At 38.4% G+C, this 19,699-nt stretch overlaps 1 protein-coding gene across 9 annotated transcripts; it reads right to left on the bottom strand.

Moving 5' to 3' along the window:
- si:cabz01007807.1 lies at positions 1-18,884 on the bottom strand. 9 transcript variants are annotated; one of them, XM_038732078.1, is made up of 40 exons: positions 18,698-18,884; positions 18,447-18,509; positions 16,176-16,241; positions 15,945-16,007; positions 15,419-15,454; positions 15,265-15,318; positions 14,811-15,185; positions 14,088-14,720; positions 13,806-13,907; positions 12,982-13,065; positions 12,488-12,550; positions 12,270-12,329; positions 12,016-12,051; positions 11,870-11,926; positions 11,737-11,787; positions 11,590-11,658; positions 11,249-11,317; positions 11,025-11,132; positions 10,759-10,818; positions 10,361-10,441; positions 10,073-10,138; positions 9,924-9,983; positions 9,430-9,498; positions 9,227-9,334; positions 8,947-9,006; positions 8,710-8,769; positions 8,538-8,597; positions 8,241-8,300; positions 7,908-8,006; positions 7,773-7,823; positions 7,598-7,693; positions 5,323-5,439; positions 5,122-5,226; positions 4,987-5,031; positions 4,789-4,863; positions 4,097-4,165; positions 3,927-3,966; positions 3,773-3,830; positions 2,431-2,776; positions 1-2,085 (listed from the first exon to the last, which is right to left on the bottom strand). In XM_038732078.1, the coding sequence occupies exons 1-40, from the start codon at positions 18,716-18,718 to the stop codon at positions 1,681-1,683; spliced, it is 4,200 nt and encodes a 1,399-aa protein (XP_038588006.1). In that variant the 5' UTR covers positions 18,719-18,884; the 3' UTR covers positions 1-1,680. The 9 variants fall into 9 exon arrangements, with proteins under 9 accessions (XP_038588006.1, XP_038588000.1, XP_038587998.1 ...); XM_038732072.1 differs by having other exon boundaries at positions 11,025-11,129; positions 14,088-15,185; XM_038732070.1 differs by having other exon boundaries at positions 14,088-15,185; positions 18,698-18,883.
- Between the last annotated feature and the right edge of the window lie 815 nt (positions 18,885-19,699).

Here is a 19,699-nt window from a genome sequence, read left to right as displayed (position 1 = left end):
CACATTTGTAAACAGGCTTTATTTACAGAGTCAGTGTTACATGAAAGAATCCGGTTAAAATAATGCAGGAAAATGCCCTAACAGTGTAAAACACTGACAAAATAAAGGCAATTATAAGACCACAAGTGGTCACAAAGAAAATTGACATTTAAAACATACAGTGACTGTATACAAAACATTAATATATGAATGGTTAAACTTAGGTTTGACAGTAAAATAGAATAGAGGCACATATACACACATATAATCATTCATGGGGGCATGGTCAACAGTACACACACACACACACTTACATGGATGCCACATAAGACAAAAAGGTGCCTCCAGTTTTTGATATATATATATATTATGGGGAATAATAAAATTGATTCTTAATGCAACTAAAATGCATTACATGCCACAAAAAAAATTACAAAAATGTGTACAATAATTTTACATGGTGACACATGTGGCTTTCAATGCAGGAATACTTTACCAATAGGTACAAATTGTTGAAGCTTTTGTTTTGTTTTTTGTTTTTTAAACTGATGCTCCAGCAAACCACAACCTACAGCTGCAACCTACCCGTTTGGGACTATAGACGGAAATGAGCTGGTAGCCAAATCTGGTTCAGAGCATCTCTTCGAGATTTATTCATTTTGTACTTGATCCGGGATATGAATACTTTTAATAAACTAAAAGACTTAAACTCAACCAAAAAAAAAAAAAAGATTAGTTGTGTTAATAGGTGTCCTGAAGCAATACAATTTACCATTATCACCGTTTCTCTTTAAAAAAGAAACACTTAAAATTGGATGTTTTTATACAATGTGAGCAGAACATTTCTATTTACAAAACCTATATCCATTAACTTTAATTCAACAAATGAAGACTATTAACATGCCAATTTTAACAACGCATTAAAATCTTATAAACACCATAAAGACAAATATCACTTTGTGTCTGCACAGTTCCCTCTTTTTGAGTCTAATATTTGTTTGCTCAAACTGATATCCGATTCAGGGATTGGACTAAATCACAGACTCTGCTGACAACATTCAATACAATAGCACTACAAAAAAAAAAAAAAAATGCTGAACCTATTCATGCTGTATCAGTTGCATTATATTGTAAGGTGCTCCCGTTTATCATTTGCCATCCTCCTGTAAGTACAGTAGGTGGACAAATTAAACTAAAAATCTATTCAAATGTTGAAGTCAAACCATCTGTGACCACAAAGCTACATTTTGATACACCTTATATTTAAACATTTTACCTACAGAACAATACATACAGTGCATAAAGAAGGGTGTTTTCCTGTCATTCTGCAGCCCCCTGTGTGTACAGTAAATGCCTTACAATACAAATACAACAAGACTAATCCATAGCGTCACAAGTTCTCAGAGTTGAATTAACACCCCTCTGCCAAAATCACAACAAAATAACGACTTATTAGCTTCACAGGGGTTGCATTTTTGCAGGACTATTGAAATGTATTCTAGTCTAATCTAGTGTTAATTGTCTAAACTACGTATAACTCTAGAGTCTGCTGTTTTCAGAAAACTGAATTTGTCTTACAGTAGGTGCTTACCTACTGGGTCCATGAATTCCTTTAAAACCAACAGTTCCCTCATTTAGCCAGGAGAGGGGGTTGGTGATCTTTGATGTTGATTGTCAAAATGGCATCATGCAGGAAGTTGATCAAATGTTTCCAGTGGCATCCTGTAGCTCCTCTCTGATGGCATTGAGCTCGACTACCCCATCGTGGAGGAAATTTGCCACATGCTTTATTTGACCCACCACCTCTTTCTTGCAGCCTTTCTTCAGCTCTCGGGAATCCTTGATGAAGTACTTGTCCATGCCTTTGAAGAGTCCTTGGACTGAGGTAATGGCCTCGTCCGCTATCTCCGTCGCTCGCATCACAGGCTGATCGACAAAGCTGATCATCTGGACTGCCCTGCGGACCTCCCAGTCCTCTGAGTAGTGTTGGGTGCCAGACCTAAGGAAAGGATGACCACGCAGTTTGTACAAGCCCTGATTGACAAAGTGGAGGATCTTCCCAATGTCCAGCAGCTGAGCCTCATAGTTCTCCAATACCATCTCCACCTAGGGAAGGAGAGGTAAAGACCACAGTCTTCAGTTAAACGCTAAAAAAATCAGCAGTAAGCACGAGACGGGACAGGGTGTCAACCATGGTCTCAGTATCATAAGTCACATATTTTAACCATTAAAAGCGTTAAAAGAACGTTACTCTACTTCCTTCATTGAAACATTATGTTCCTGCATTTATTTCAACTATTAAACATCAGAAAATAAGAAAAATAAAAGAAAGCAGTTTGTGGATCTACATGCATTAGAGTTATGAGTGTGCAGCTTTCTCCATTCTGTTTTGATACAAGATGTTACCAGTGCAATAGCAGACCTTGCATAGGCTGTAAAATTGCACCTTACCTTCTTCCGGTCATTCATGTTGTTAACGTTATCCGAGATGGCCGCAGAGGCTGAAGCGATTCCACCAGCTGTTGCCACACCCACACCAACAGCGGTAACTATAAGAGAGGCACCGAGAGTAAAGGGTGCCAAAGCCAAACCAGCGATGGCTGTCACACCACCCACAGCAGTGGTGGTGCCGCCAGTAATGCCAGCGATCTTGGCCTTGTGGTGGAAATTGTTGATGTTGTCAGCGATGCTGTGGAGTGCGACGGTGGATTGCCAGAGGACCTCAGCTCGCTCTGTGAAGACCTTGTTGAAGACACGCAGGCCACGATGAACCTTGTCTGCCAAGATGCTGAATGACCTGGAATTTATTTGGTGGACAAAGCAATGTTATTTCTTTATAAGTGCAGTAAGGAAGAAGCAACTTAAAATGTGGGTCATGATACAAAATGTCAAACAATGAAATAAAAGCAATACTCACTCACTTTATACACTCACTAACTTTCCATAAAGACAGTAGTGCAAACTTTCTATTCACATTTATAAAGTAGCTTGATTAATTCTCACACTCAAAATAACTCACTGCAAAATGTATTAACAGTTGTCATTTGTAAGCTAACCAAATATCAGAATCAGCCAATCAAGCAAAAGAAGCAGATCTTAAACATATGTAGCCTACATCTAAATATTTTCATTTGACTTGATTTTGAAGGGATGGTAGCTGGGGTCCTGACATGGCCTACCAAAACTAGCAGGATTTATGTTGTTAGTTATGCTCAAGTGCTGTTCTGTTATCTGTGTTGGCCCAGAGTACGCAAATACACAGTGCGGTACACATTTCATTATAGCTGCAACTAAGAATTACTTCATTATACATAATTTTGCTGAATTGTTTGTTTAATAAGATGTCAGAATACAGTGAATACAGTACGCCGCACTGAATTTCCTAAAATTTGAGGTATTGCTTCTTTGATCCAAGCAGTGGTCCAAAAACCAAAAGATATTCAGTTAACTATCATCTGACAAGGAAACACATAAAGTCCTCACATTTGAGGAGCTAGAACCTGCAAATGTTTAGCATTTTTGCTTGAGTAATGAATGAACTGATTGTCAAATATTACAGATTATGTTTCTGTTGGTCACCAATAGATTTGACTAATAAATTGTTTCAGTTCTACATTTAGCACAACCTTTTCCTCTACAATCAGTAATCCGAGTCATGACACACATTCACTTCTGGCATAGCAAAAACAAAAACATCCCTCTTGTTTCTGCTGTCAAGCTGATACTTTGAAGGTATCAGTTTGGCCAGTTCAGTACACTTTTACTTCCACCAAATTTGCGTAAACAGACGCACTTGGACTCATCCTCTGTTTTGAATTTGTCCTCATCGTCTGATGGCACCTCATCCCATTCTGAAATACAATCAAGTGTGTTATTTAAGTACAAAAAAAAAAGAAAGACAGACATTCAGGTGTTTACTTAATTGCTTAGTTTTAGTTGTAACTCACGTTCTACAGTGTTCCACCACTCCATCAAACTGTCAGTGTCCTGTGACAAAAAAAAATATTACAAAACCATAATGGTTCACACCAGAGCACTACTAGAAAAGGTGAACATTATTCACATGCATACACAGGAAATGCATATTTTTGTTAGGCCAGGTTTAAGAGAAACTGACCCCTTCTTGATCATCATCCTCCAGAGCTGCTATAGCACGCTCATCCATCTGAGCAGCCAGCCACTCCGCCTGAATGAGGGGAGAGAGGGGACAAAAACAAGCCAGTGAATGTCAGTAGATCTTCTTCAAAACCTGCCTTTATTTAACCATTTAACCTTTGTACATATTAAACCCCTTCTATGCAGGGCTTGGTACGCTAGCTAGTATGTACACTATGTTGCTGAACTGGGTCAGTCACATGTCAAAGGAATGTGTCCTGTCAGGAACAAAGAAATTAAGACAACTAAGTCAACAGTGGAAAACAACATTTCATTGTTTCTCAATTGTCAGTTGAGGTCAACAAAGTGCACCTGGAAAAATAACCAGGCAGTCTTGTTTTCACAGGAATTGTTCAGACATGAGATATTTCTATTTATTCCTGTTTGAAATCTGTCAGTTCTGAATCACTAGAAAATTCAAGACTTGAAACTTAAACAGTGTGTTGCTATATCACTAGTCAAATGCTGTCAGAAGGACGCTAAAGTAGTAAAGCTGCGGGTTAGATAAATACTGAAAACTGGGTCATTAATTAGGACACTTGTGCTAACCGGTTTTAGCCAAAGCCAAACATGTTTACCTGAAGCATACCATTTACTAATCACTCGTTATTAAATAGCTTGCTGTATTTTCCACTTTGAAAGGTGCGAGCTTACCTTAGCAGCCTCTGACAGGTAGTCACTAGACGTAGCTCCTGGTGGATCTTCACACTCTAGATGCATGGCTTTGTTCTGGCATGACAAAGACAAAAAAGTGAGCATGTCCATCTCTTGCTTTTAAAGATCAGACAGCAATAAGAGCAAAACCCCACTTTCTGTATTTGATAACAAATAAGTCAGACCACGCTGATTCACCTTTGCCTTTTGTTTTTTGAGGCCTTTAAGTTTAGATGACTTCTTCTGTTGAAAAGAAAAACAATGTTGGAGAATCATTAAATAACTCCAAAGTGAAGCAGTGAAAATGAACACAAGGAGAAAAAAAATAAATACCGGTTTGCAGGTTTCCACTTCATCCTGTTCGCTGTCATACATCTCTCCAGGACTCATGAAATATGTTCCTGTTTGAGGGATGTCATTATCAGCAAAGGCATCCTGCAAAAAAAAAAAAAAGGTCAGACCAAGTCATTCCACAGAAAACAATTAAACTAAGATATATTATTGTCCCATGCTTATGTTGTGCATTAAACTAACATTAAACATGGATGCTTGCTGAGGTATGTGCTGGCTGAATCCTATTGGTTCACTCTGTCCACTGGTGGTCTTAGAATTGCGTGGGATGGGAATAGGGACTTTGTATTTGGAGTTTTTCTGAGACAGAACAAACAAAAAAGTTTTGTTAATTACAGCTTAAAATGGAATAAAATCAAAAGCAAACATATTCTTGGAAAATAGTCATCCTCTCTTCTGCATAAAAGTGTTTAGTGAAGGTTTTACATCTGCTCTGAAATGAGATATTTAGCACAATGATGCATTTGACAGCACAAGCACTTTGATATGATATCATATATCATGATTTGATGATATTTTCTCTACTGTTGCTAATCTATATTGTTTAAATCATTGCATCACATGGCGTTTCTACAAAGCAATTACATTGTGCTTCTACTACTGGTACCATTGTTGGATAAAACATGCTTTTGGTGTGAGAGATGTGGGTTCGATTTGGCATGGATTACAGACTGTCTCTCGGACATATCTGCATGGATGAAGCCTTGCCACCACAGTCTATGCTTGCCACCTTACACTAACCCTAACTCTAAGACTGAACTCTTCGTCATTCCAGCCAAGCAATCGACCCACCATAACATCAAACTACAAATTGACTTCAACCATCACTCCAACCAAGGTGGTGAGAAACTTGGGTGTCATGATTGATGACAAGCTGTCCTTTTCAGACCATGTTGCTACTGTCTCTCGGTCATGCCGCTTTGCTCTATACAACATCAGAGAAATCAGGGCCTACCTCACTCAATATGCCATCCAGCTTCTGGTACAGGCCATGGTTATCTCTCGCCACGACTATTGCAATGCCCTCCTAGCAGGTCTTCCAGCTTGTACGGTGAAACCCTTACAAATGGGTCAGAACGCAGCGCGCCTGGTTTTTGATCAGCCCAAAAGGACTCATGTCAACTCCATTACTGTGTGACCTCCACTGGCTCCCCGTGGCCTCCAGAATAAAATTTAAGTCACTAATGCTTGCATACAGAGATATAAATAGTTCTGCACCCATCTACCTCAATTCCATAATACAAGTTTACGTTCCTTCTCGGCCACTACGCTCATCCAACGAAACGCCGCCTGGCTCTGCCATCCAGTCACACAAAGCAATCCCAGTCTCAGCTGTTCGTATCTGTGACACCACAATGGTGGAACAAGCTACCACATGCCATCAGAGCAGGGGCGTCCCCTCTCTAAATTCAAGAAGCTCTTGAAAACTCATCTCTTCCGAGAACACTTCCTCTTATAACACCTTTAACCTGCACTTCCTGTGCTCTTCTTCTATCCCCTTACAATTATCTTGTATTGATTGCAATTTTTGTTAACTCTTCTTTCCCTAAAGTGTTTTTTCCCCAAAGCCATCCTCTTTTTTCAATTCATTGCAATGGTAGCGCCGCATTTTTACAACATGGTAAAAACACCAGCAGCGCGAGGAGGCATTGAGCGTCTTTTCCGTGCTGGGCACTGAGCATTTTTTTCCCCAGTCGCCAAGCGTAGAAAAATGTTCAGCTTTGGGAAAAACGCTGCGCTCGTCACTGTCACTTTTTACCCAGCCATCCAATCACAGTACAAGGGGGACGGGACAAACACAGCACCCAACCATCTCAGTTCTCGAACGAAAAAATGTGACTCCTAGCCGAGTTATTTCCTCACCCGCCACGTGTACATGTTTCAGCCTTCTCTTCATGCAGAGCAAGGGCCAGCGCAAGTAGGCGTACGTACTTTGTGGAAAATTAGGTACCCTACTTGCAGCACATCACCTCCACATCACCTTATCATAGCAACCACAGCCTCTCAAAAAAAAAAAAAAACCCTAGCGCTCCCAGCTAGGCAGCTGGTGTTTTCAACTGGTAAAAAACACTTTGATGGACACAGGCCGTAAGACTCAATCAGCAAGCCAGATGTGAGTGTTTGCTTCATCGTTTTTGCCTGTCCGCACTAAAACGCTACGCCGGAGTTTTAAAAACGAGAACAGTGTTGGCAACATTTTCAAAACTTCTCCGTTGTTGATGTTGGGATTCAGCGTTTTAGTCTAGACGTGAGGTGCAAACCTGGCAAAAGGTCTGCGTTTTAGAATGAAAACATAGTAGTTTGGATGTAGCCTAAGACACATCCACCAGTGTGTCCCTGAGCGAGACACTTAACCTCACTCAAGAGGCGTAGCAATTTTAAGTCGCCCTGGATAAAAGCATAAGCTAAATGATTAAATTAAAATCGTAAAAAATAGTACTTTCAGATATAAAAATACCGGTTTGCAGTCCTGCATTCCTTTTAGGTCTTCATTGTCTAACTCCTCTGCTGAGAAGCTGTTCTTTGTCTGGGGACTGTTGTCCAGCATGCCCTCCTAATTAAAAAAAAAACAACAACGTTCAGAGACATTTATCACTTTGCCTAACAAACAAACATTCCACAGACACATTTACCTTAGAGCTTCGACGACCCACGAGCAGCTGTTTCATCTTTGTTGGTTTCTTCTATTGACAAAAGGGGAAAAGCCCATTAAGTGAGAACAGGTAACAAAATGTTCAAATACAAAAATATTGAGAAGGGAAAGTTACAGGTTTCCAGTCTGCCATTCCATATGGATCTTCATCCCCATTTAATCCAGCAGACATATGGGGTGTTTTCTGTAAGAGGTCGTCATCCATGAAATCAGCCTAAGTAACATATTCAGGACAACCTTTAGTCTTTGTAGACAAGTCAGGAATATTTATGACCAAAATCGAAGAGGTTACATTGAAAACCATGCTGCATAGAGGAGTTAATGCAAAATCATATATCCTCCGTGTCAAGACATCCAACTACAGTATATTCACATTAAACAAAAATAAATGCACATTTTTGCATTGTCAAACTACATTGTTTAATGGTAATAATAATTAAAAAAGCACCATGTAAGCTGACTGAAGACGGTAATCTTTCATCTCGTCTACATCCTCAAAGGGATTAGCCTAAGAGTAAAAGAAATAAAAACTTAATAAAAAGTTGTCACATGCAAGCTAATGATTCCAAAAGCTACTCTCCTGCAACACCAACTTAAAAAAGCTAAACTTAAATAAACCATGCCATCTCCAAAAATGATTAGACCATTCACCCTCATATTAGACAATGTGGGACTGACATTGTTCAAAAGTTTGTATAGTTTGTTGTTTAAATATTGAGTCAACTGATGTGAAGGTGAAGGTTACCTGGGACATATATTGAGGTGTGTAGCCATGCGCACCCAAAACTTCATCTTGCGATTTATCCTGTGGTGGGATAAAATATTCTAAACATGTTACACTGCCTAGATCATCCTCATAAAACAAATACAATGTATGAGCAAAGCGCACACATGCTGTACAAACCCATGATACTAACATGTACATTTGAGTTTTTGCGAGGTGTGTATCCATGTGCTCCCTTCAGTTTATCATCCGTCTGGAGGGAAAACGTTTCAACATGACACACATTAAGTAAGGTGTAAACAAATATGCTGTGAAATTGACTTGAAGGTTCACAGAAGGAGAGCTCTTCTCACCCTCTTGCACCTTGTCTGCAGCAGACAATTCAGGATCCAACTAGTTTTATAAAACAGTTGGTTGACAGGTACTTTACCTCTGACCATCGACGTTCAGTGAAGTTTTTCTTGCCGGCGCTTTTCTTATCATCATCATCCTGTTGTGAAATTACAAATAAGACATCACAACTGTGATATTGGTGTAAGATGTCCTGTGTATGGAGGCTTTTCACACATGATAGGGTGGCTTGAATGAGTCTGTTTGCTTGGATGAAACTTCCATGGCAGATTCAGGAAAACCTAAATAAATGTCATTCTGAAAATCACACACACTCACACACACACACACACACACACACTACTTCTTCATGTACTTGCCTTTGATTCTTGAGGTAAAAGTTTGTTCATGTGCTTTGTGTCTGGCACAGAGGAATTAGTGGACGCTCTTCTTAGCTTCAGGTTGACTTTGGTCTTAAGAGGATCCTTCTGTTGACAAAAGAATACATTTAATAACCACCAGTGGTTCATTATTACTGTTCATAAAGACAGAAACTAGATAGTTAAAAAAAATAAAAACATACCGTGTAAACCATCCCATTCTGCTCCTCGTCTTCATTCTCTCCTGCAGACATGTGCCTATCTGAATACTCCTGAAAAACAGAAGCACTTTTAACTCCCTCAGAATAAATTGTTTTTTAATACAAGTTAAAGTATCCTTTATTTGTGCTTGCTAGAATACCGCTTCCTCCATTTGATAGATAGATTGTTGAGGCTACCATTTCAACTTATTGAGTACTTTTAGACGAACAAAAGAGGTTGTATATAACGGCTGTTCTTATCTTTGTTTATGCCTCATGTATGTTTGTTTTAACCCTATTGCAAATCAAATTACCCCTGGTGGGACAATAAAGATTGAACTTGAATATAGTTGTACTACCACATCAGATCACGCCAGCCCCTTAGAGGCCACTACACATTACAGTTTTAATACTAATCTAATCACAGATAAACATATGTAGCACAAATACAATGTATGAGCAAAGCGCACACAGCTGTACAAACCCATGATACTCACATGTACCTTTGAGTTTTTGCGAGATGTGTATCCATGTGCTCCCTTCAGTTTATCATCCGTCTGGAGGGAGAACATTTCAACATGACATAGATTCAGTAAGGTGTAGACAAATATGCTGTGAAATATAAAGTACAGTAGAGGTGCAATACCTTTGCTGATGTGATGGCAAATCCTCTATGTGGGATAAAAGTGATTTTCACCTTCTTTTTTTTCTTCTGGAGAGAGAAAAGATTAGATTGTCCAAATTCAATACATGCAATATTCACATTTCTCCCCTTAAATGCTCAAAAATAACTAAAATATCTAATTTTTTTACACTAAACTGTCATGAATTTTGCATTGTTTTCAACCCTGATAACATCGTGGCATTAATGTGCATATTTCTATGTATCATTAGTTTATCATCTTTACTTATAGTAAGTATTACAAAAGCGTACAAATCCATGGCTGTGAACCTCGCCATGCTGGGCTTCATCTCCTTCCTCGTCCTCACCAGTGCTGCCATCCAAAACGACCCCCTGTTGACAATGAAGCACTGCATCAAAAACTGTTTGGGACGACTAACATTTGTCCTTAAGAACGTAAACAATTTCTTTCAAGAATAAAATACTGAGAAAAAACACATCTATTACTTTTTCCAGCACTTAAGACATGTTAAAAAAACAAATTAAAAAAGTCTTAATGATTAGGATTTTGAGCCGCTAGTGCTCAAGATGGTCTTTGGGACTTGAAGGTTCACAGAAGGAGAGCTCTTCTCACCCTCTTGCACCTCGTCTGCAGCAGACAATTCAGGATCCAACTAGTGTGATAAACAGTTGGTCGACAGGTACTTTACCTCTGACCATCGACGTTCAATGGAGTTTTTCTTGCTGACGCTTTTCTTATCATCATCACCCTGTTGTGAAATTACAAATAAGACATCACAACTGTGATATTGGTGTAAGATGTCCTGTGTATGGAGGCTTTTCACACATGATAGGGTGGCTTGAATGAGTCTGTTTGCTTGGATGAAACTTCCATGGCAGATTCAGGAAAACCTAAATAAATGTCATTCTGAAAATCACACGCACACACACTTGTACTACTTCTTCATGTACTTGCCTTTGATTCTTGAGGTAAAAGTTTGTTCATGTGCTTTGTGTCTGGCACAGAGGAATTAGTGGACGCTCTTCTTAGCTTCGGGTTGACTTTGGTCTTAAGAGGATTCTTCTGTTGAGAAAATAATACATTAACCAATATACAATAACCACCAGTGGTTCATTATTACTGTTCATAAGGACAGAAACTAGATGGGTTTTTTTTGTTTAAAAAAAATAAAAACATACCGTGTAAACCATCCCATTCTGCTCCTCGTCTTCGTTCTCTCCTGCAGACATGTGCCTATCTGAATACTCCTGAAAAACAGAAGCACTTTTAACTCCCTCAGAATAAATTGTTTTAACACAAGTTAAAGTTGCCTTTATTTGTGCTTGCTAGAATGTCGCTTTCTCTATTTGAATATAGTTGTACTACCACATCAGATCACGCCAGCCCTTTAGAGGCAACAACACATTACAGTTTTAATACTAACCTAATCACAGATAAACATATGTAGGGAAATGTAAAGGCTAGGCTTACTGTCACATGTGTACACAATATAAATTTGATTCCAGACTCTGATAGTTACCATTGTTGATTTACTATGGTAAGGTAGTGTCTTGCTCCTCCCCTCCTTTGTGTCATCAGCAAACTTTTCCTACAATTGAAATTCATTAGACAAACATGCAAATAAATTCTAATCAGTGAAGCTGTTATTTTGCATGGCTTCATTTACCTTTGACCCTCTTCTTGAAAGAAAGGACTTTCTGTTTTTTTTGTCTTTTTTCTGTAAAAAAACAAAACGTGTGTTAAACTATGTAACAACCACTTAATGCCTAACAGTGAGTGATGAGTGAGTTGGATAGTACCTTGCTGTGACTCCCAGAGTTGTCCTGATCCTCGCCACTGCCTCCATTAGAGTTCATCTTAATATAAAGGTAAAGGTTAACGTTTTCACATCATGTTTCTGCTTACAAACAAACAATGCTAGCAAGGGAAATAACTCATCTCTTACTTTCAATGATTCTCGTCGTAGTCTTAATGTTCCAGACTGGGGGGGAAAAAAAATATATATATATGACAGAGAATTTATTTTGCAATAGATAACATTTCCCTGTATTAATAATTTAGGGGAAATTCAAGTTTGCATAGCAGCACACAAGAATAATAGAATAGACGACATTACTGAGAGCTCGAGGTAGTATGCCCCCGTATTGAGAGAAAATGTGATGAAAGGATTGCAGATTCATTTTGGTAAGGTTTTCTTACTGGTTTGAAGTCAGGGTTAAGCTCAGGGCTGTCTTCGGGCCAGTCTTCAACACACCTCTCCTTTTTAGGGGGTGTTTTAGTAAAGCAAATATTTGCATAGATAGTTTCACCAAAATGTTTTCATAATAATCCAACATACATAATCATTATGTCCATCCATCCAGAAATGAATACATTTAATTTATAATTATTGAGAATCACTTGCACTTGAAACATACCTGTCCAATAAGCAGGACATCCTCAAAGACAACATAGTTCTCAGGGTCTGTCTGTTTACTTTCCTGTAAAAAAAACAAAACAAAAAAACAAAAACACTTGAAACATGCCCACATAAATTCAATTTCAATTTTATTTATATAGCGCCAAATCACAACAACAGTTATCTCACAGCGCTTTTCATAAAAGAGCAGGTCTAGACCGTACTCTGTGATGTTATTTACAGAAGCCCAACAGTTCCCATCAAGAGCAAGCACTAGGCGACAGAGGCAAGGAAAAACTTCCTTTTAAGAGGCAGAAACCTCGAGCAGAACCATGGCTCAGGGTGGGCGGCCATCTGCCTCGACCGGTTAAAGATGATGTTCTCTCCACAGTGTATCCTAATAGACAACACATTTTACATTGTTCCTCATATCTAGAAACAATGTCCTAGAGCATATAGTTGCCCTAGCTAGTTAGGGCAGCTAATTTGGTCAAATGTCAACATCATGCCTACCAGAGTTTTGGGTTTAACTGGTTTTGGGAGCATACTGAAGGCTGGCTTGGGAGATGTTTTTGGTAGAGCTGGTTCAGTTCCAATCTAAACACAGTCCAAAGGATACAAAGAATGTAATTAACAGCACATTACAGTGGCAGAGAAAGTTGTGAGTTAAAGGTTCAGTGTGTAAGTTTTAGTGATATCTAGTGGCTCACTGCGCATTCACTCGCTCCTAAGAAATAAGTACTTAATAAATGTATTACTTCTAATGGCAATTGTAAATTCAGCAGTAAAACAAACAAAAAAAAAAAAAAAAAAAAAAAAAAAAAAAAAACTTTGTACCTTTTCTCCATAAGGTCTTATGGTCCTCTTTTAATATCTTTATATAATATAGACTACCACTGGCAAAGTTTTTATTATTTGTGTCTTCTTACATATATTTCTATACTGTTCTGTATACTCCATGTCCCATGTACACTTTAGTCCACTTTTCAGACACCATATGAATGCACCATCAGTCACCGCTCACCTTCCTTTGCAAGCACAGAGAAGCTACGGTGACTGACACGCTCCATCCACTCATGCTAAACAGTACGTGTGGTCATACATTTGTCCAAATTTCACTTGTCTTCTTCCTTCTAATAAACCTGACTACTACTAATGCTGCTACTTCTGCTTGTTTTTCATACGTAATAAACGTAGTGATGAAACATGGTCTGTAGAGAATACACAGTTATGGATATTATATTACATTTGTGTTAATAGATCCTCGTAAATATTACACACTGAAGCTTTAAACAAACAAAGAAATAACATTGTGCTAAACTTTATTCTTTACATACAGGGTTTGCTGGTGTCAGTGGTTTTTCTGGTTTTGGTGGCCTGTTTGGCCTGGGTGGTCTAGTTCGGGGAAGTGGCTTTGGCGGACGTTTGAAGGTCTGCACCTGCAAGTTTGATTATAAAAAGTTAGTAGAAAGTTCATGTCATAAATCAATGTGTAAGCATTTTGTGGTCTAGATGCATCCTACAGTAGAGTAGTTCCCTTAACATATTTAAAGTAAAATCCATTTTATTAAATATGGATTTTATTGTGGTCTAAATATCAAATGGCACTTGTTACATACATGAGTCATTTCAGATGGAGATTGCCTTGGTGACACAGACAGATGCCTGGCCCGACTGAAGGGACTTGGCTCAAGGATTTCATGTTCAGTTCCCTGGGGAGTCGTCAAGACAATATCATGAGGCCTGTCAGACGAGTTCGGTTGGATGGCTGGATGTGATTCTGATGTCGCTGCCTTGAAAAGATCTGGTGAAGATAGCATGTCTAACTTCACTTCTGATTTCTGACTGTTGAGTGAAGGTGTAGAGGCAGTATTGATGGGGTTTATCTCAAATACATTGCTGTTAGTCTTTGAGGGAAGAGGTTGGAAAATGTCAAATGGAGACCCATTTGAAACATCCTGGAAAGGGTCGTATTGTTTTGAAGGAGTAGGACCAAATGGGTCATCCAAACTGGAAACACTTTGGAATAAACTCTTTGTAATTGGGCTTGGGAATGGGTCGACTGAATTTGTGGATGAAGATGAAAATACATCAAGGTTTTCCTTAAAAGACATGCCAAAAGGGTCCTCTTTCGTAGAGGCGTCTTGTTTGTTTTCCCTGATGTTGAAGAGTTCCCCACTTCTAGTTGGAAGTGATTGAAACAAATCCGCTCCATTGGTCGTGGTAGTAGAAAATGGATTTGCCATCTTGGGCTGTGGAGAACGGAACAGGTCATACTCCTTGTTTGAAGTAGATATGAACGGGTCAACAAAGATACTGGGAGATTTATCAAAGAGATTCACCTCCGTAGTGCGTTTAGCTTCATCATCTCCTTTAGCAGCCTGGAAAAGATTGACCCCTTCATCTTTAAACAGGTCCAAGGTTTTGGGAAAGGTCTGTGTTTGAGCAGGGATTGACTTGAATAAGTCTGGTGAGTTCAGGGTTACATCATGAAAAGGGTCATTGGCAGATGTCTTCCTGGCCAGTGTTGATGCCTGGAAGAGGCCTTGTGAATGATTGGCGTTATGGGCCTGGAATAAGTCCTTTTGAGGTTCAGAAACTTGGGCTCCATTTTCCACATTTTGAAATTCAGGTGGAGGGACAAGGATGGTATTGAGATTTTCATCAGACATTTTCCTCCGTACATCCTTCATTACATGACCTTTGCTGCCCAAATCCTGATGAAAGAACACAAGGTCATTAGCGACATTGTCAATGATAATGATGGTATATAAGGTAGTGTTTTGAGATGCGTACCAAAGAATGCGCATGAGAAGAGTTCATTCTTTCCAAGCCCCCACTGATTCCACTCTGATAAACAAAGAAAGGAAAATGACACAAGAGACAAAGAGGTGCAAGATTCGACTTGGACTGTTGACCGTGCTAAAAATGCTGGCATCTAAACACATACCTGAGGACTTAAGTGCAGCACTTCCTGCTCTCCATTCTGTAATTAGATTAGACATAATTACATTAAAACATGTTGAATGATTGTTGGAAGGAGGCAGTGTACAAACTAAAAACCACATGAAAATATTCCATTAACTTTTTGTGTTGAGGATTGCTCAAGACAAAATGCCGCATCTTCCGAACAAGGATGCTAAATGAACTAAACATATTTATGGAGTGAAGCGTGGTCACGCATCATACTTTTCACGCACTGTGAATCACTGTGTTATGTAAGTCATGTGTCAGAAATGGCAAACACAAATTCAACAATACTCTCTGCTGTTGAAACGATACAACAGGCAGGTCTACACTTGCTGTTGGTTTTCCAACAACGAAGGAAGTATGTTTTTGTTGTTAACTCTGTGTTTAAAGAAAGACAATCTGACTGGGAGTGTCTTTAAAATACACTTTTCAACGAGGATCCACAACCTGCACTTGTGTAGGCCATGTGCAGAGCTGAAAGCTGCTGTTATCATTTTGTCTCTAACCTGTTTGTTTTGGTACTCATTTGCTGATGATTCACTGAAGTCTGAGGTTGATGAAACAAGAGTCTGAGAAGAAAGAGAAACAAAAAACGAGTATCATCAACAATAGCAAGCTAATTTATTAAGCCAGTTAATTTTAAATATCCATCCACAAACTGGAAAAGTTAAAGTTGAGTTAAGCATTCTGACAGATTGTAATTGTGTACTGCAAAGTGTGCGTGCGTGCCCACTCACCTTGTATTGATTATGGAAAGGGCTTTGAGAAACTTTCCTTAGCATATTTTGTAGCTTCACAATACTCTGAAGAAAACACACACAGAAAATCATCAAGTACTCAGCTGCTTTATCATCAGTGAGCTTATCTAAATTTAAAAAAAATCCATAAAGTTTAAGTTGCACTTTGATGAAAGGAATATTTTTCAAATTGCCGTTCAATTCTGTTGATCAAAAATATCAACAAGACTCAGCCCTGCCTGGATAAGAACTGTGCCGGAGCGAAATAACACTGAAAAGTCTGAGTGGAACAGCTTTTTGAGATATTGGTTGTATTCCATTTTACTGCAGAGTGTTGTACTTTATACTCTACTGTATTTATCTGAAGGCTGTGGTATATATATATATATATATATATATATATATATATATATATATATATATATATATATATATATATATATATATATATATATATATATATATATATATATATATATATATATATATATATATTAAAAGAAGGTTAAGGATTCATATTCAAAACACATTTAAAAACTTTTCAACATTACATTAAGTAGTTAGATATAGCATATTTAAACACTGAAAGACAGTTCTTCAGAATTTGTACTTCCGGTAGTAAGTTTTTCTTGTAAATAAAATGCTAAATATTGGAATTTGTAACAAATTATGCATTTAATCTGTTGTCTAGTAACAAAGTACAAATTCATGATGATTTGAAATTGCAGTGTGACAGATTTTTCTCTAGTGTGTAATTGTGCCATAACAGGCATCAGTCACAGACATGGCAATGCAAAATACATTGAGAACAGCTGACATCATCATGATACTCTGGGTTTGGCAGTTTGTTTGCCTTGACAATAGACATGACAGCCATATGCCAACAGTGTATCAGCAGTACAGGGAAAATACACTGTTCAGTAACTCTGAATTAAACTCATGGTGAATGAAAAAAAGGCCTCAATGAGCCTCCAATACTATGATTTAAACACAGGGGCCAGCAACTAAAGAGGAAAAATACACTGATGAAAGACATAGTGAAGAGTGTAAGCTCAAAATCTGATTCAGCGTTTGGTGAATTGCACTCGAAACGGTGTCAAGGATATCTGTATCTTGGCTCAACAGCATTTGGTTGGCTTTATTTCAGCTACACCACATATGTAGTAAATTTAAATGAAGTCACTGAAATTCTGTTAAACCACATTCAGACTATTTGCAGCATATTTTTTTAAAACTCACTTTCAATCTACAGTCTGCAGCTGCACCATGTGCCTGCTCACCCAGAAATATTAACAAATGATCTCCAATATTGTAGGAATGTATGTTCAATCAGTGCAACCAATAACATCATGACAGAGATCATTATTCGTTGACATTATGTGCCCCTAAGCTTGACACTTGGGTTACACATTATGTGCAAAAACGATTTTAGTGGAACTGCTCTAACAAACTCACGAGAATTTTACTTATCTCTCTAAATAGACTTTATTCATCCCCAAAGAGAAATTGCAGTAGGCCTATCACTGGTTTAATTAAAGTTACAAAACATACTCAACTTAGACAAAACTAACTTGCTCCTGAAATGATGTTGTTTGAGCATACAATTTATAATAATAAACACAAGGAAGAAGAGGATGGAATTTAGGCACGGCAGTGTTGACAGGTGTAGTGCCGAAAACTGATGTTTGGTAGGCCTATGTCTAATATCTTTGTTTATATTTGGAAAAGGGCTGTAGCCTAATTAACGTGACTTACTGCCAACTTAAATATAAAATGAAGACAATTTTGCAATTATCCTTATGACTGTATTATTTTACTTGCTGTGTACCCTACCAACCAATACACTCTTTTTTTACCTGTTAAAATAGTCCTACCTTTAAATGGCCAATACAACTCATAAAATGCAGTATTTCACTTGCCAGAAAATGATTGAAGCCTTTTGTTATTGACTGAAAGGTTATTTCCACCCTGAAATTAGTTGATTTCATTCAAAACAGTTATAGGCCTATTTGACAGATTATAGCTCACCTAGTGGGCCTACTTTTTACTTCTTAAAATACCTTTAAATGGCCAATACAACCCATAAAATGCAGTAGGCTATTTCACTTGCCAGAAAGTGAAGAGACTGGGTAATACAGCTCCAGCAGATGGCAATCAGTTTTCAGGCATGACACCTGCACATCTGAGAATCAATCTCTTCCAACACAAACAAAAACCACCACCGAAACTACAGCATCTTTTCAGCCCTAATTTGTAAGAAGGCCTACTCACAGGTCGTCTTTCCACAGATGCAGCTGCTGCTGCTCCTCTCTCTCCATGCTCGTCAGCCCCCACCTTATTATAAACATTTCGCCATTAGAAAGAGTAGAAAAACAATCGAACATACAACATGTTTCAACCAAAAGTAGCTAATACCCCAGATGATAAAGATATCACTTTAGGGGACTTTAGGGGCTCCTTAAAACATAGCTTGCATCAATGCACAGTTAATTTGAGATTTACTTGAACATATTGCAACTTACCGTAGTTGTATCTCCAGTCATGATCAGTAAAGTTGGTTTAATATTTGATTAAGTAAAATAAGAGCATTAATTTCCCCACCGGTGAGTTTTGTGGACGATATAGTTTCTTTTGCATTAAAACGCGTCAGTGCGTTAACAGGACTCAAGTTGTTAATTATCTCCCGGCTTGAAACACCTGTGTCAAGTCCGTCGCGAGGAATGAGATACATCCGGAATTCCAATTTACAAAATAAAAGGCTTTACCTGGACATGCTCTCGCTCGCATCAATTAAAATGGGACTATTTAGAGTCAGCCAGTGAAGTATTATGTTGCATATGTATGTAATTTTCTTAACAACGCCCTTTTCTTGCCCATAAGAGAGTCACTGCAAACAATCAGCACATATTTGCATTTTTTCAATTTGTCTACCAAGGTGATCTACAGAGAGCAATGACTTACAGGCACCTCAGAAGTAATAATATCCCCCAAACTAGCAGTAGGTCACCCCTGTAGGCTGAACCACTTGTCAAACCAAAGGATAAGTAGGCCTACCACATGAATTAAGCTACATATTTGGAAAGGACAATATAGGCTATTTGTTGTGAAACCATTGAAAAATTTGCAATCATTGCTGTTTCTGAGGGTTATTTGGTTCCTGTTTGACAAATAGAAGCCTATTCCCAAATTTGGAAAACGAATATTTCAGTAGCCCATTTTACAATTGTTATTCAGCCATACTTTAAATCCTCCTTTCCTTATTTGTTTAAAATGATGGTCTACATTTTCAACTATTTTGAAATCAAATTCACGTTACTTCCGGCCTCTTTGTGAATGCGTTTCCTTCTCGGAAGTTGTTACCTTTCCACCCACTGGCCGAATGCAAACCGACCGGTTGTCCTCGCCCAGTTCTACCGGGTGGTGTGGCGGGTGTGTTGACGTGCTGCGGCCCTGAGCTGACAGATGAGAAAACTCAAAATGTTAACAAATAACATGAAAGCAAACACTGACCCATGATTAACATT

The sequence above is a fragment of the Micropterus salmoides genome, unplaced genomic scaffold (assembly GCF_014851395.1).
Source record: "Micropterus salmoides isolate LMB-PRFRI ecotype aquatic unplaced genomic scaffold, ASM1485139v1 Ms_hic_scaffold_2, whole genome shotgun sequence".
NCBI classification, from domain to species: domain Eukaryota; kingdom Metazoa; phylum Chordata; class Actinopteri; order Centrarchiformes; family Centrarchidae; genus Micropterus; species Micropterus salmoides.
The sequence above is the reverse complement of the archived record's forward strand: the minus strand, read 5'-3'. Positions and strand labels throughout refer to the sequence as shown.

Excerpts from the sequence above, each read along its gene's own strand:
- si:cabz01007807.1 (XM_038732070.1), bottom strand. The coding sequence starts at position 18,718 with ATGACTGGAGATACAACTACG. Across the intron at positions 9,499-9,923 it reads GCAAAAACTCAAAGGTACAT|GAGTATTCAGATAGGCACAT; the intron begins GTGAGTATCATG and ends TCTGTTTTTCAG. Across the intron at positions 3,967-4,096 it reads AGGATGATGATCAAGAAGGG|GACACTGACAGTTTGATGGA; the intron begins GTCAGTTTCTCT and ends TTTTTGTCACAG.